The 17,799-nt window shown below is 41.8% G+C and overlaps 1 protein-coding gene across 1 annotated transcript in view; it reads right to left on the bottom strand.

Annotated features, from left to right (window-relative positions):
• Positions 1–230: 230 nt before the first annotated feature.
• Positions 231–17,799, bottom strand: part of dock4b (dedicator of cytokinesis 4b) — a 137,517-nt gene continuing 119,948 nt past the window's right edge. Inside the window, exons 47-52 of the mRNA XM_084175424.1 lie at positions 17,625–17,734; positions 17,324–17,396; positions 14,192–14,311; positions 13,156–13,217; positions 4,372–5,689; positions 231–1,425 (exon numbers count right to left, since the gene is read on the bottom strand). Coding sequence (XP_084031550.1) covers positions 5,222–5,689; positions 13,156–13,217; positions 14,192–14,311; positions 17,324–17,396; positions 17,625–17,734 — 833 coding nt within the window. The 3' untranslated portion in view covers positions 231–1,425; positions 4,372–5,221. The remainder of the gene's footprint in view (positions 1,426–4,371; positions 5,690–13,155; positions 13,218–14,191; positions 14,312–17,323; positions 17,397–17,624; positions 17,735–17,799) is intronic.

Raw genomic sequence — 17,799 nt, forward strand, 5'->3', positions numbered from 1 at the left:
CAGTACATGCTTATCGTTGCATTGTGTGGGAATTTCTTTGATTACATGAAGCTGATCCTGAATCATGTAACGTTAGAGTGCACAGAAGATCACTATAACTATTGAATAAACATTGCTGTGATTGCTCAACCTGTACACATATACTGTAAAATGCAACTATTATAGAAGTAATTATCACTGAATTGTTTTTAACAGGTTAGAGCTGGGAATGATTTAAAGGTATGCTTGACCAAAATGTTTTTATTACATAGGGCAGTTTATTGAGCATGTAAATGTGTTAGGTGTAGTTATGCATTACCTTAGATTTCTACACTCACAAAAACATAATTCTTTGACATTTATAACAATAATTTGCTGTTCCAACATTCAAAGCTGTAAATGCGTTATAGCTACATTTTGTTAAAAACACAATATTTACAATAATAATAATAATAATACACAAAGGTACTATATTTGGCATACTTACAACAATCTCATCATTATATAATTTACAATTTCTCAAATACTTATTAATGTGAATATTTTTTATTTTTTTAATCACAACAAATTAAAAAGGAAATTAACCATACAAAAGTGAAACATACAAACCATACCCAAGTTAATTCTGAAAACCATTGTACTGAATTAAGTGATCAATATTTCCCGCAATTTTTTACATTTTTATTACAAAAACAGTGTTGTCTTCTCTTCATAAAACACTGAAAGGAAACCACCTGACGTGACGACTGCCTAGATACCGTAGAACAGGACTCGATACCAGTACACTCTGTCCACCACGTATGTCAAACATAGAGAGAACACTTCTAACTCACTTGGCTGTACTGTACAAGTGTGACTATACAATGATTAGTTGAAAAGGTTTTCTAAAAAGATTCTCAAATAGAATAGAATGGCAGCCCTCGTGTGTGTACGAGTTGCTGGCAGTCACTGAGTGGCAGACAGCGGGCATCTTTTCTACCATACATACTGCACTTCAAATGCCCATTGTGGTCAGAGGATAACAACTCGAGAGTTAGAGTGAGTCCTTGGTAATGTAACCACTGTTAATGCAGATTCAATCTGATTTGTGCTAATATCATATAACCATTCCTTACTTTAACAGTTGCCATTCTTATACCCCCACAATGACTTTTCATCTAAATAACTGGATTTGTCCCAAAGTCTGTTGTTTTCATTGTGGGCTAGTACAATCTCAGCTTGTCTTGTCAATAGAGTGTTTCCAGTTTCCAGGTTCAGGATTCCTAGTTTGTCATTACAGCATACATACAGTACATCTTCCTTTGGCACAATACTTGGTAAACCCCAAAGATCCACCTCCACATACATACTACACTTCATGCAGGAGGGTTAGGGTGTGTCCACATCTCTGGCCCCTCTGACAGCAATGGCCTCCAACTTATTAGAACTACATACAATTTAGTACTCCTGAGTGGCACAGTGGTCTAAGGCACTGCATCGCAGTGCTAACTGTGCCACTAGAGATCCTGGTTCGAAACAAGGCTCTGTCGCAGCTGGCCGCGACCGGGAGACTCATGGGCGGCGCACAATTGGCCCAGGGTAGGGGAGGGAATGGCCGGCAGGGATGTAGCTCAGTTGATAGAGCATGGTGTTTGCAACGCCAGGGTTATGGGTTCGTTTCCCATGGGGGGCCAGTATAAAAAAATATGTATTCACTAACTGTAAGTCGCTCTGGATAAGAGCGTCTGCTAAATGACTAAAATGTAAATTTAGTATAGCTACAGTGCCTTGCAAAAGTATTCACCCCCCTTGGCGTTTTTCCTATTTTGTTGCATTACAACCTGTCATTTAAATTGATTTTTATTTGGATTTCATGTAATGGACATACACAAAATAGTCCAAATTGGTGAAGTGAAACGAAAAAAATAACTTTCTTTAAAAAATTCTAAAAAATTAATAACGGAAAAGTGGTGCGTGCATATGAATTCACCCCCTTTGCTATGAAGCCCCTAAATAAGATCTGGTGCAACCAATTAGAAGTTCAGTTCAATCAGAAGTCACATAATTAGTTAAATAAAGTCCACCTGTGTGCAAAGAAAGTGTCACGTGATCTGTCACATGATCTCAGTATATACAGTTGAAGTTGGAAGTTTACATACACTTCGGTCATTAAAACTCATTTTTCAACCACTCCACAAATTTCTTGTTAACAAACTATAGTTTTGGCAAGTCGGTTAGGACAACTACTTTGTGCATGACACAAGTAATTTTTCCAACAATTGTTTACAGACAGATTATTTCACTTATAATTCACTGTATCACAATTCCAGTGGGTCAGAAGTTTACATACACTAAGTTTGGACAGCTTGGAAAGTTCCAGAAAATGATGTCATGGCTTTAGAAGCTTCTGATAGGCTAATTGACATCATTTGAGTCAATTGGAGCCGTACCTGTGGATGTATTTCAAGGCCTACCTTCAAACTCAGTGCCTCTTTGCTTGACATCATGGGAAAATCCAAAGAAATCAGCCAAGACCAGAAAAAAAATGGTAGACCTCCACAAGTCTGGTTCATCCTTGGGAGCAATTTCCAAACGCCTGAAGGTACCACGTTCATCTGTACAAACAATAGTACGCAAGTATAAACACTATGGGACCATACTGCTCAGGAAGGAGACGCGTTCCGTCTCCTAGAGATTAACGTACTTTGGTGCGAAAAGTGCAAATCAATCCCAGAACAACAGCAAAGGACCTTGTGAAGATGCTGGAGGAAACAGATACAAAAGTATCTATATCCACAGTAAAACGAGTCCTTTATCGACATAACATGAAAGGCCGCTCAGCAAGGAAGAAGCCACTGCTCCAAATCCGCCATAAAAAAGCCAGACTACGGTTTGGAACTGCACATGGGGACAAAGATCGTACTTTTTGGAGAAATGTCCTCTGGTCAGATGAAACAAAATATAACTGTTTGGCCATAATGACCATTGTTATGTTTGGAGGAAAAAGGGGGTTGCTTACAAGCCGAAGAACACCATCCCAACTGTGAACCACGGGGGTGGCAGCATCATGCTGTGGGGGTGCTTTGCTACAGGAGGGACTGGTGCACTTCACAAAATAGATGGCATCATGAGGAAAGATAATTATGTGGATATATTGAAACAACATCTCAAGACATCAGTCAGGAAGTTAAAGCTTGGTTGCAAATGGGTCTTCCAAATGGACAATGACCCCAAGCATACTTCCAAAGTTGTGGCAAAATGGCTTAAGGACAACAAAGTCAAGGTATTGGAGTGGCCATCATAAAGCCCTGACCTCAATCCTATAGAAAATGTGTGGGCAAAAGTGAAAAAGTATGTGCGAGCAAGGAGGCCTACAAACCTGACTCAGTTACACCAGCTCTGTCAGGAGGAATGGGCCAAAATGCACCCAACTTATTGTGGGAAGCTTGTGGAAGGCTACCTGAAACGTTTGACCCAAGTTAAACAATTTAAAGGCAATGCTACCAAATACTAATTGAGTGTATGTAAACTTCTGACCCACTGGGAATGTGATGAAATAAATAAAATATGAAATAAATCATTCTCTCTATTATTATTCTGACATTTCACATTCTTAAAATAAAGTGGTGATCCTAACTGACCTAAGACAGGGAATTTTGACAAGGATTAAATCTCAGGGATTGTGAAAAACTGAGTTTAAACGTATTTGGCTAAGGTGTATGTAAACTACCGACTTCAACTGTATACACACCTATTCTGAAAGGCCCAGAGTCTGCAACACCACTAAGCAAGGGGCACCACCTAGCAAGCGGCACCATGAAGACCAAGGAGCTCTCCAAACAGGTCAGGGACAAAGTTGTGGAGAAGGACAGATCAGGGTTGGGTTATAAAAAAAGATCAGAAACTTTGAACATCCCACGGAGCACCATTAAATATATTATTAAAAAATGGAAAGAATATGGCACCACAACAAACCTGCCAAGAGAGGGCAGCCCACCAAACCTCACAGACCAGGCAAGGAGGGCATTAATCAGAGAGGCAACAAAGAGACCAAAGATAACCCTGAAGGAGCTGCAAAGCGCCACAGTGGAGATTGGAGTATCTGTCCATAGGACCACTTTAAGCCGTACACTCCACAGAGCTGGGCTTTACGGAAGAGTGGCCAGAAAAAAGCCATTGCTTTTCCCAAGAGACTTGCAGCTGTAATTGCTGCAAAAGGTGGCTTTACAAAGTATTGACTTTGGAGGGGTGAATAGTTATGCACGCTCAAGTTTTCTGTTTTTTTGTCTTATTTCTTCAAAGTGGTAGGCATGTTGTGAAAATCAAATGATACAAACCCCCCAAAAATCCATTTTAATTCCAGGTTGTAAGGCAACAAAATAGGAAACATGAAAGGGGGTTAAATACTTTCACAAGTCTTCAATTTAGTGGCACGTCAGATACAAGAACTATGGATACTTGGAAACATGTGCATTGGTCTAAGAAAATTGATTTCAAAGATGGAAGGAGCTCTTTATGTCTTAGAGTAGAGCTTGAAGAAAGGTTAAGATATTTGAGTGATTCAATGTCATGAAGGGGTGGATTTCTGAGTGACTTGTTACGACTACAATTCTCCATTCCTATGGGAAAGGAATGTTCTATTACTAACCAAGAATAAAAACAAGGCACCGATTTTAGCTATACAGTACTTTTCAAATAGTCATGACAATGAAAAAACGGTCAAATAGGTCAATCTTTGCTTCCTGTTCCCGTACCATTGTGGATGTATGCGAACACACCCTAAGCTACTACAATAAACTGAAATGCATATGCATGAGACCTCTAGCACCTTTTAGCCATATAGAAAAGTATAGTGTACTTCAAAAACGTGCAAGACTCATGGATAAAAGACTCTGTTTCCAATACTTAAGGCAAAACACTTCTTATATATAACCAATATATACATATATTGGGACTATTACATCTATAAAAAATCTAAAAATCAACACCTAAGTTCGTTGTCTTCATTTTTCTTCTTCTGATAAACGTATCAATTTACCGTGCGGAACCTACTGTACTGGAGCTAAAAGTGCGGAATGACAAAGTCAGTCAATGCAAAGCCCTTTCAAAAAAAGATATTCACAATGAGACAAACTCATGAGTCTTGAGTCTGTCTTGGGCAGATCCTGGGATTGCCAAACTGAAGAGAAGACAGTGTAAAAAGTGCAAAACGCGCCAGTGGTGTCACCCATTAACCCACCAGGGTTGTAGGTCTTCACCCACCCTATAGCTGGGAGACCTTCCTGGGGAGAGGTCTGGGTCTGGGGACATGGGGCACCCCGTCGGCCCTGCGAGGGTCCGATGCTGGGTCCAACTTCATGCTGCTAGTGCGTAGCTGGTGGGGCTTGGGTGGCAGGGCCGGGGGGTCCACACTGGGAGGGATGGAGAGACTATGGGGCAGGGGAACCGGCCTACGAGGGTTGGTGCGCTCATACACGCTGTAGGGTGGCGGCGTCTTGTTCTCGCGGCGGATGAGCTCGTCCGAGCCCGAGGAGACCGAGTTGGGCATGGTGGGCCCCTGGTGGGCGGGGTGTTCTCCGGTGGTTGCCTCGGTGCCCGATGCCTCGGACACACTGCAGCGACTCAGGGAGGAGATGCCGCTGCTGTAGCTACCGGAGAGGACGGGCGAGTTGGACACCAGTCCAGCCGACTGGCATTCAGTGGGTGAGGGCGTGAAGGGCGGCAATGAACTCTAGGGAGAGACAGAAACAGAGAGACAATCAGAGACACAACAGAAACAAAGAACCAATCAGAGGACCAAACAGAAATAGAGAACTTATCAGAGAACCAATCAGAAACTGAGAACCAACCACAACCAATAGCTCGTACAGAAACAGAGAGAGTAGCAGTCTCCTTAAGACTGCACATGTATGCTTCACAGCCTAATGAGGTATAGCATAAAGGAACAATAAAACCTATGAAGCAAAATAATAAAGACTCCAGACAGATTGACAGTGCCATGGTGCTTTTTCCACCTCATCATATGTCAGTGTGCACTGAGACAGAGAAATACAATACAGTTTCAGCGTGAGGAATCCAATATGTTGTCAAAATGTTTTCTGAGAAATTACATGGAAATACTGTTATATCTTGTTACACTTAATTTGATTTAGTGGAAAGGACAATTGATCTGTTATGTATGCTACAGTATGTCATACTGAGACGCAGCAAATTAATGTTTCTGTCTGACAATTCAAAATATTCATGTTACTTCTCTCAACATGACTGAAGCTAAATGCTCGTTGATATGTTAATATTCCCCACATATCTCAAAGGCGTAGATAGAGCACTGAGCTGCCCCTCACAGCACAATCAAAGAAGACCCCTCAGCAGACCTCCAACAGGCCCCATTACAACACACACAACTATAAGGCGTTGTATTTCTGTTGCTGTTTGTGCCTCACTTACGAAAAACTGCCAGTGCAAAGAACAACTGTATTTGATTTTCTAACTAAAAATAAGACTTTCTCAATGCAGATTTGTAAAAGCCTCTTAAAATGTCACTCCTCCTAATCTGCCTTGCCACATGCAGGCTGGTGCTAGATAATAAATTGCTCATTAGCAGAATTATCTGACAGGTGAAAGCCAGTGTGGATGAGAACATGAGATGACATAGAGGGGGAAGATAATTCAACTGTGGTTCAATACTGCCTGACAACCAACAGAGAAACCATATAGCACACAGACATTCAAAGCATTGTCAGAACACTCATCAGCATTAGTAGGAGAACAGAAAGAGATGCACATGCACACACCCCCAACACACACACACAGGGAGGTAGGCAGTCAGGCACGCACACACACACACACACACACACACACACACACACACACACACACACACACACACACACACATACAGTTGAAGTCGGAAGTTTACACCTTAGCCAAATACATTTAAACTCAGTTTTTCACAATTCCTGACATTTAATCCTAGTAAAAAGTCCCTGTCTTAGGTCAGTTAGGATCACCACTTTATTTTAAGAATTTGAAATGTCAGAATAATAGTAGAGAGAATGATTTACTTCAGCTTTTATTTCTTTCATCACATTCCCAGTGGGTCGGAAGTTTACATACACTCAATTAGTATTTGATAGCATTGCCTTTAAATTGTTTAACTTGGGTCAAACGTTTCGGGTAGCCTTCCACAAGCTTCCCACAATAAGTTGGGTGTATTTTGGCCCATTCCTCCTGACAGAGCTGGTGTAACTGAGACAGGTTTGTAGGCCTCCTTGCTCGCACATGCTTTTTCAGTTCTGCCCACACATTTTCTATAGGATTGAGGTCAGGGCTTTGTGATGGCCACTCCAATACCTTGACTTTGTTGTCCTTAAGCCATTTTGCCACAACTTTGGAAGTATGCTTGGGGTCATTGTCCATTTGGAAGACCCATTTACGACCAATATTTAACTTCCTGAATGATGTCTTGAGATGTTGCTTCAATATATCCACACACATTTCCTTCCTCATGATGCCATCTATTTTGTGAAGTGCACCAGTCCCTCCTGCAGCAAAGCACCCCCACAGCATGATGCTGCCACCCCCGTGGTTCACGGTTGGGATGATGTTCTTCAGCTTGCAAGCGACCCCCTTTTTCCTGTCATTATGGCCAAACAGTTATATTTTTGTTTCATCAGACCAGAGGGCATTTCTCCAAAAAGTACGACCTTTGTCCCCATGTGCAGTTGCAAACTGTAGTCTGGCTTTTTTATGGCGTATTTGGAGCAGTGGCTTCTTCCTTGCTGAGCGGCCTTTCAGGTTATGTCGATATAGGACTCGTTTTACTGTGGATATAGATACTTTTGTACCTGTTTCCTCCAGCATCTTCACAATGTCCTTTGCTGTTGTTCTGGGATTGATTTGCACTTTTCGCACCAAAGTACGTTCATCTCTAGGAGACAGAATGCGTCTCCTTCCTGAGCGGTATGATGGCTGCGTGGTCCCATGGTGTTTATACTTGCGTACTGTTGTATGCACAGATGAACGTGGTACCTTCAGGCATTTAGAAATAGCTCCCAAGGATGAACCAGACTTGTGGAGGTCTACCATTTTTTTTCTGAGGTCTTAGCTGATTTCTTTTGATTTTCCCATGATGTCAAGCAAAGAGGCACTGATTTTGAAGGTAGGCCTTGAAATACATCCACAGGTACACCTCCAATTGACTCAAATGATGTCAATTAGCCTATCAGAAGCTTCTAAAGCCATGACATCATTTTCTGGAATTTTCCAAGCTGTTTAAAAACACAGCCAACTTAGTGTATGTAAAACTTCTGACCCACAGGAATTGTGATACAGTGAATTATAAGTGAAATAATCTGTCTGTAAACAATTGTTGGAAAAATTACTTGTGTCATGCACAAAGTAGATGTCCTAACCGACTTGCCAAAACTATAGTTTGTTAACAAGAAATGTGTGGATTGGTTGAAAAACAAGTTTTAATGACTTCAACTGTACATACAGTTGAAATCAGAAGTTTACATACCTGTGGATGTATTTCAAGGCCTACCTTCAAACTCAGTGCCTCTTTGCTTGACATCATGGGAAAATCAAAATAAATCAGCCAAGACCTCAGAAAAATTATTGTAGACCTACACAAGTCTGGTTCATCCTTGGGAGCAATTTACAAACGTCTGAAGGTACCACGTTCATCTGTACAAACAATAGTACGCAAGTATAAACACCATGGGACCATGCAGCCGTCATACCGTTCAGGAAGGAGACGCGTTCTGTCTCCTAGAGATGAACGTACTTTGGTGCGAAAAGTGCAAATCAATCCCAGATCAACAGCAAAGGACCTTGCGAAGATGCTGGAGGAAACAGGTACAAAAGTATCTATATCCACAGTAAAATGAGTCCTATATCGACATAACCTGAAAGGCTGCTCAGCAAGGAAGAAGCCACTGCTCCAAATCCGCCATAAAAAAGCCAGACTATGGTTTGCATCTGCACATGGGGACAAAGATCATACTTTTTTGGAGAAATGTCCTCTAGTCTGATTAAACAAAAATATAACTGTTTGGCCATAATGACCATTGTTATGTTTGGAGGAAAAAGGGGGGTCTTGCAAGCCGAAGAACACCATCCCAACCGTGAAGCAAGGGGGTGGCAGCATCATGCTGTTGGGGTGCTTTGCTGCAGGAGGGACTGGTGCAACATCTCAAGACATCAGTCAGGAAGTTAAAGCTTGGTCGCAAATGGGTCTTCCAAATGGACAATGACCCCAAGCATACTTCCAAAGTTGTGGCAAAATGGCTTAAGGACAACAAAGTCAAGGTATTGGAGTGGCCATTACAAAGCCCTGACCTCAATCCTATAGAAAATGTGTGGGCAAAAGTGAAAAAGCATGTGCGAGCAAGGAGGCCTACAAACCTGTCTCAGTTACACCAGCTCTGTCTTAAATGTGACTGACTTTATAAATCATCCATATATATCTACAGAAATAAGACAGATCTAGCTTCTGTTGCCTGTTTGAGTGTTTGCTTAATAGCCTACTGATTCAGTGAGCACCAAGCCTCATGCAAAGGCAAAATGTCAGATAAAGCAATTTCACAGATTCAGCTATTTTTAATATTTGCTACACTGTAATAATGGCTTTACAATTTTTTGCCGTTAGAACAGACTGGTATTACTTGGCATTTATTTAGTGTTCCAAACAGGAAGAAAAACAATATTGTAATCTAACAGCACCGGTTTGTCACACATAATATGCACGCAGCTCTCACTCCTATACCCTCCTTTTTCTTGATCTCCTTCTTATTGTTATTATTAAAATTATTATTATGATCATCATTATTATAATAATAAGCAATTCCGTTATCATTAGTAGGCTTTGTATAGTAGCCTTGTATAACCACCATCGAGCTGTAGGCCTAAGAGCGCGTTCTGTTTAGTCTTAATACCGTAACTTACTTAGGCCTTTATTTCAATATATAGGCTACTGTATCAATCAATCAATCAATCAATAATTCATTCGTTCATACCATCACAGAGCATACGAGACATTCATGCTTTGAAATGCAATGAAGCATTTTAGTTTTAAATTAAATAACAAAGGGAGCTTTGAATAATTAGCCTAAACAATAAATAAACCACAATTCACGAATGCATGCAGCTGTTTTTAGTCTGCCGTAATAAAGGCTTTATTTCTTCGTTAGAACAGACTCTCTGGTACACTTATTTATTTAGTGTTGTTTACACTGTTCCAAATGGTCAGAAAATGTTTGGCACACATTATACATTATCTCCAGTAGTTTCCACAACTAAGTCAAATGTCGTCCACAGATCTGACTTCCCCTTTCCCTCCTGAGCAACCAGTAAACATTCGCCCGTTTCGAGTTTCTTTTTCACGTATTCCATATCCATTTTGCAGTCACGTACTGTGCTCTGAGATTGTTATAACCAATTTATTGATGCGATTATGAGAGGCTATAGGTCAGGCCCTATTGGTCAAATCCATGCGATGGTTACATGTTTCACGTAAAGAGAGCAAGGTTTGAGGGAATAGGGAATGTTTTCCCTAAACAAATGAGGGATTTCAATAACATAACTTTTCAGTCAGAAACAAGTAAGAAACTAAATTGCTGAAATGATGTTGCAGCTTCAGCACGGACAGCGTAATAAACACTTGCTGTGCTATGGTGCATTTTCACTGCAGTAGGGAGGAGAGCGAGACAACGTGCGCCAGTCACAAAGGCACTCGCTGTCATTTTTTTTAACACAGTGTGAACATCGGGCTCTTTCTTGAGTCATTTGTGCATCTTAATTATTTAATCAAACAGTGTGCTTGAAGCATCAGACAAGCTCAGTGCATATGTGTACATTTTATTCAAACACATAGGGTGTGTCTGTCTATATAAGTTTAAACATTTCGACCAATCGATTGGTCGAAAGAAGAAGATGACTCTCGGTACAAAAGTATCACCCCTTCAAATTAGTGGATTCGGCTATTTCAGCCACACCTGCTGCTGACAGGTGCATACAATTTAGCACACAGCCATGCAATCTCCATAGACAGTAGAATGGCCTTACTGAAGAGCTCAGTGACCTTCAACGTGGCACTTCCATCAAGTCAGTTCGTCAAATTTCTGCCCTGCTAGAGCTGCCCCGGTCAACTGCAAGTGCTGTTATTGTGAAGTGGAAATGTCTAAGAGCAACAACGGCTCAGCCGCGAAGTGGTAGGCCCGACAAGCTCACATAATGGGACCACTGAGTGCTGAAGCACGTAGTACATAAAAATCGTCTGTCCTCGGTTGCAACACTCACTACCAAGTTCCAAACTGCCTCTGGAAGCAACGTCAGCACAATAACTGTTCGTCGCGAGCTTCATGATATGGGTTTCCATGGCCGAGCAGCCGCATACAAGCCTAAAGTCACCATGCGCAATGCCAAGTGTCGGCTGGAGTGGTGTAAAGCTTGCCGCCAATGGACTCTGGAGTGATGAATCCCGCTTCACTATCTGGCAGTCCGACGGACGAATCTGGGTTTGGCAGATGCCAGGAGAACGCTACCTGCCCCAATACATAGTGCCAACTGTAAAGTTTGGTGGAGAAGGAATAATGGTCTGGGGCTGTTTTTCATGGTTCAGGCTAAGCCCCTTAGTTCTAGTGAAGGGAAATCTTAATGCTATAGCATACAATGACATTCTAGACGATTCTGTGCTTCCAACTTTGTGGTAACAGTTTGGGAAGGCCCTTTCCTGGTTCAGCATGACAATGCCCCCATGCACAAAGTGAGGTCCATACAGAAATGGTTTGTCGAGATTGGTGTGGAAGAACTTGACTGGCCTGCACAGAGCCCAGACCTCAACCCCATCGAAGACCTTTGGGATGAATTGGAACACCGACTGTGAGCCAGGCCTAATCACCCAACATCAGTACCCGATCTCACTAATGCTCGTGGCTGAATGAAAGCAAGTCCCCGCAGCAATGTTCCAACATCTAGTGGAAAGCCTTCCCAGAAGAGTGGAGGCTTATAGCAGCTAAGGGGAGACCAACTCCATATTATGAGATGGTCGACAAGCAGGTGTCCACATACTTTTGGTCATGTAATGTACATACATACATACACATCTCCCTTGGCCTCAACAGCATATCGTCACCAGCAGCCAGCCCACAACCCATAAAGGATTCTAGGAAAGGTACGGGGGAGTTGTTTAATAAAATATGGAGACAACTATAAATACATGTAGTTGTACCAGGTTCAGGGATATATAATGAAGAGGCTCTTCCTCTGGGTACACAGAGAGGGAGCCTGAGGGTTGTTATGGTGTTAAGAATTAACTAAAATTCAGGAGAGAGGACCAGACTTGAATGCAACACTTTAACTAGTTGCCTTGAACACAGCTCCCTAGCAACTCAACAAGCATCAGCTGCTACTCATTGCTAATCAGCCTCCTCTCTGTTCTGCAGTGCATGCGCATAGCCTTACTAGCCTTTTGAAGTTTTGCATCGCTTCATCTCCACCTTCTATCTAGTATCTCTTAAGTTCTTCCAAGGATCGCCTATGGGTGATTGCCATCACCACAGCAGCCCATCTACCGCGGCCTGATGATGATGTCTATCTGAGACTCAAAGCAAAACCCTACAGAGTCCACCCCCTGGATCCTTCATCTGCAGCCCTTGGCTTCATCCGGTCCATTCTCATTCCCCTCCTGAATCCTCATTCTAACATCCATTCCATTTCCTCAATAAATATTCTAAACCCATTTTAATTTTAATGCCTGGTACTTAAACTCTTGAAAGTGTGTGTGAGTGTGTATGTGAGTGGTTTAGTGGTGAGCAGGATGCTATACTGAGAGAACTCCTTCAGGGCCCTGGACTCAGTTCTGTTTAGCTGAGCTGCCCACTGTATTGCCAACCGGATCAGTGTCATCTGTCACAGCCCAGTAACCACACACTCACAGATGGACGCATGCATGCACAAATACATACACACACGTACCACATACAAGCACGCATGTATGTACGCAAACCCACACACATTCAGACAAGCATGCACGCAACAGGATCAAATGAGTCATCTACTGCTGGAATGAAGGACTCAGGGTTCTGATCCCATGCTGTCCTCCTGACCCTATTTGTAGTGCACAGTATACTCAGATCAGCATCATCAGAGAACCACTAGAGGACACATAAATGCAATCACACACACAACACCAACCTTTTGTGGAGATCTGGACGTTGGGACAGGGGACTGCGACCTCATAGTCTTGGCTGAAGAGCCTGTTGACAGTCAACCAGAGAGAAACAGAGAAAATAGGGTATGTTTAAATCCTGCCACCATTTTGTACCAGTTGACTTGATGACACAGGAGTGAGTCCTCCACAGCTGAGGGCTTCAGTAGGTTTAGGCATCTATGAATCAAATAATCGCACAGCCGCGGGTCCTTAGTCAGCACTAAGCTGTTTATACATCCAACAGCTGCTCTTTGGAGGGCAAAACACTAAATTCAACGCTACAAAGGGGGAAAAGTCAGCTCTAGTGAATCACAAAATAAATATAAAAAATAAAAGATAAAAAAAGTTTACTGGAAGTGTCAAGCTCAGGGCTTCAGAAGTGAGAGTTTGTGAGTTGTGTGCACTGTGTGTGTGTGTTTGTGTGCTGTGTGTGTGTTTGTGTGCACTGCATGTGTGTGTTTATGTGTGTATGTGTGCGCTGTATGCTGTTGTTGGTTTTCCCATCAGATAAAATACATTCATAAAGTATTCACGACTTTATGACGTGAGCTTGACCAATTTATTTGTCCATAGGGATTCTAGTGCAATCATCATCAAAGTCAATCATATAGATTGTTTTATGATTTTCCTCCTGCACCAAAGCTTGTCAGATAGTCAATTATTGGTCATCATTTCTAATAAGTAGAAGGAATAAATAGCTTGGGTACTGGAGTATTTGTGTCCTCAACAGTGCTAGATAGTTGCCTTTGGCAGGATAATAACAAGTTGGCTAGAGCAGAAACAGACAGGCACCCAGGCTAGAATACAGACCATTATTATACAGTATGTATACATCATGTGAAGGATAATTATTTATAGAAGCAAACCAGGAGGAATAGAAGAGAGCAGCTGAGTTTATAGCAGAGAGTTGATAGAGTAAGAACAAGCCTTTTAAGAGAGCAGGTGGAAGCACCAGGTGTCAAAAGATGGGGGAAAGTATTAGTGCCATTCCTCATTGGCAGAGTGTTCTGATTGGTTTACCTGAGTATGGTGGCCTAGGAGGGACAGGGGGACAGAGCAACTTTCCCACAGTGTCAGAGAACTGTGTGTTGTTGACCTCTTTTACACTGTCTAGACTCCAGCTACTGAAGGTGGGTCTCACTATGTTGGTGTACAAACATATAGACAGACATGCATCAATCACTGCTCATTGGGTTACAACACAAGACAACATATCACAACACATCAGACAATGTAGACTAGAATCTAGCTCTATATTAGAATGTACAGTGCCTTGAAAAAGTATTCATCCCCCTTGGCGTTTTTCCTATTTTGTTGCAATACAACCTGTAATTTAAAAATGGACAATATAGTCAAAATTGGTGAAGTGAAATGAAAAAAATAGCTTGTTTCAAGCAATTCAAAAAAAAAAATAACGGAAAAGTGGTGTGTGCATATGTATTCACCCCCCTTGCTATGAAGCCCCTAAATAAGATCTGGTGCAACCAATTACCTTCAGAAGTCACATAATTAGTTAAATAAAGTCCACCTGTGTGCAATCTAAGTGTCACATGATCTGTCACATGATCTCAGTATATATACACCTGTTCTGAAAGGCCCCAGAGTCTGCAACACCACTAAGCAAGGGGCACCATGAAGACCAAGGAGCTGTGTTGTGGAGAAGTACAGATCAGGGTTGGGTTTTACGGAAGAGTGGCCAGAAAAAAGCCATTGCTTAAAGAAAAAAATAAGCAAACACGTTTGGTGTTCGCCAAAAGCCATGTGGGAGACTCCCCAAACATATGGAAGAAGGTACTCTGGTCAGATGAGACTAAAATTGAGCTTTTTGGCCATCAAGGAAAATGCTATGTCTGGCGCAAACCCAACACCTCTCATCACCCCGAAAACACCATCCCCACAGTGAAGCATGGTGGTGGCAGCATCATGTTGTGGGGATGTTTTTCATCGGCAGGGACTGGGAAACTGGTCAGAATTGAAGGAATGATGGATGGAGCTAAATACAGGGAAATTCTTGAGGGAAACCTGTTTCAGTCTTCCAGAGATTTGAGACTGGGACGGTGGTTCACCTTCTAGCAGGACAATGACCCTAAGCATTCTGCTAAAGCAACACTTGAGTGGTTTAAGGGGAAACATTTAAATGTCTTGGAATGGCCTAGTCAAAGCCCAGACCTCAATCAAATTGAGAATCTGTGGTATGACTTAAAGATTGCTGTACACCAGTGGAACCCATCCAAATTGAAGTAGCTGGAGCGGTTTTGCCTTGAAGAATGGGCAAAAATCCCAGTGGCTAGATGTGCCAAGCTCATAGAGACATACCCCAAGAGACTTGCAGCTGTAATTGCTGCAAAAGGTGGCTCTACAAAGTATTGACTTTGGGGGGGTGAAATAGTTGTGCACGCTCAAATGTTCTGTTTTTTTGTCTTATTTCTTGTTTGTTTCACCCCAAAAAATATTTTGCATCTTCAAAGTGGTAGGCATGTTGTGTAAATCAAATGATACAAACCCTCCCAAAATCAATTTTAATTCCAGGTTGTAAGGCAACAAAATAGGAAAAATGCCAAGGGGGGTGAATACTTTTGCAAGCCACTGTAATCATAGTGAATAACAGGACATTTGATAACATTAGAGATAGGGATTCATATCTGTTGTTGTAACTGATGATTTATGACAGAGTTACTACATTTCAAGATTTTCTTAGCCTTAATATAAAGCATGATCAGATAGAGATTTGACAGACTACACATTTACATTTGTGGGGGTGGCAGGTGGCCTAGAGGTTAGAGCGTTGGGCTAGTAACCGAAAGTTCGCTAGTTTGAATCCCCGAGCCGACAAGGTTAAAAATCGGTCAATGTGCCCTTGAGCAAGGCACTTATTCCTAATTGCTCCATGATCGCCATTGAATGGCAGACCTTGGTGTGACCCCGCTCTCTGAGGGTGTCTCAGGGAGCGTGGGATATGCAAAAAACACATTTCCAATTAATACACACTTGTATATGTGTGAAATAGGACAAATGTAAGCACCCACCAAATTATGAATTATTATTATTAACAATCACCCACACCTCAATCTTCTTATGTACTGAATATCATGCAACTGACAAGTTGTAATCTTAAACCCTCGCTGTGCTGTTTAGAATGCAGTGAGAGAAATCACAGTGTAAATAACACTTCCCTGTTCTCTCCTGTTAATACGAAGGTGCTCTGTGTCTAGTTCATTCTTCCACAAACTGGTGTAAAAGAGCAGGATTTCCTGGTTTGTGCATTTCCACTTGAGCTGAGTGAATACACCTTAAAGTGGCACACCACTGTGCTTGTGGATCAACGTGATGTTTTTTACAGGTATATTAATTTTCCACATATTTTTTTTACATTTTCTATAAAATGCTAATTTCATTAGTTCATTTTCCCTGAACCTCTAGCCATCAGTGAAGTTCACAGAAAGCAATCAAACAGCTGAGCTTTTTTAATTACACAAGGGCCCTTCCAAACTAGATTTGAAATGCCATCCACTGGAATATGTAAAAATATATATAACATATAAAATATACAACGGGCATCTGTGGATAGAAAACTGACACACATATGCATTTATACATATGCATAGCCTTCCAAAAAGGCGTATCCCATCAGCCCTTGGGGAATAAAACCTTTTCACGCGTTCTGATATTAATAAATAAAAAGCATCAATTTAATGTAGCTGTGTCCCAAATGGCACCCTCTTCCCTATAAAGTGCACTACTTTTGACCAGAGTTGGTCAAAAGTAGTGCACTATATAAGAAATAGGGTACCATTTGGGATTCCTCACGTGTCTGTTGTTGACTGTGAATACTGATGGAGCTGGGAGGGAATAGACCTCATGGGGAGAGGTTGTCATTGAAGCAGATGTCTCTTCTCCAGACATAGTCTGTCACACTCTCATCGGTCAGTCTGTCAACTACACTCATGTCCGGACAGATGACCACAGCTATGATATCTTTGACTGACTGAAGGATGAGAAGTGACTGTTTAGCAGGACGCTAGTGTCTTGGTATGACACATAGCCAAGGATACTTTGGTGATATAATGATTTTGGGCTTATATACTCATGTACTGTAAAGACAGATGGAGACAATGACTGAGATGACATTCATGACAATGAGACATGGTTCACCTTTGTCTGGTGCAGAAAGGTTAGGATCACTTCGGGGTAGTGTGGTGTCACCTATTTGATGAGGGGTCGCCCTCTAGAAAAAGCAAACAAGACAGCACAATACTGAAGCTACAAAATCCATAAAGGAGAGTAAAATACCTTGACTTATGTGGAGTTCAGGTTTACAGTCTTAACTTAGAGAACTCCATACTATGAGTGACATTTTATGCTTGAAGAGCTCTTTCGGTTCAAACGGCAGAGATCTTAATAAAGGTATTACAACTGTACTTGTCTGTGTATTGATTTATTAGTATGTGTTCACCTGTGCAGGGTCTAGGGGATTGGGGTAGATGGCACTGACGGGTCTCTCCCTGGAAGAGAGGCAGGAGTTCTCTCTGGAATGCTTGTGTTTGTCCTGCAGCTGGGGAGAACCTGGAGGGAGAGGTGAAGAGAGAGGAGAGATTTAGATGTAGATTATATCAGCTAGTCTTCCTGGG

The sequence above is a fragment of the Coregonus lavaretus genome, assembly GCF_964263955.1.
Source record: "Coregonus lavaretus genome assembly, chromosome: 13".
Lineage (NCBI taxonomy): Eukaryota > Metazoa > Chordata > Actinopteri > Salmoniformes > Salmonidae > Coregonus > Coregonus lavaretus.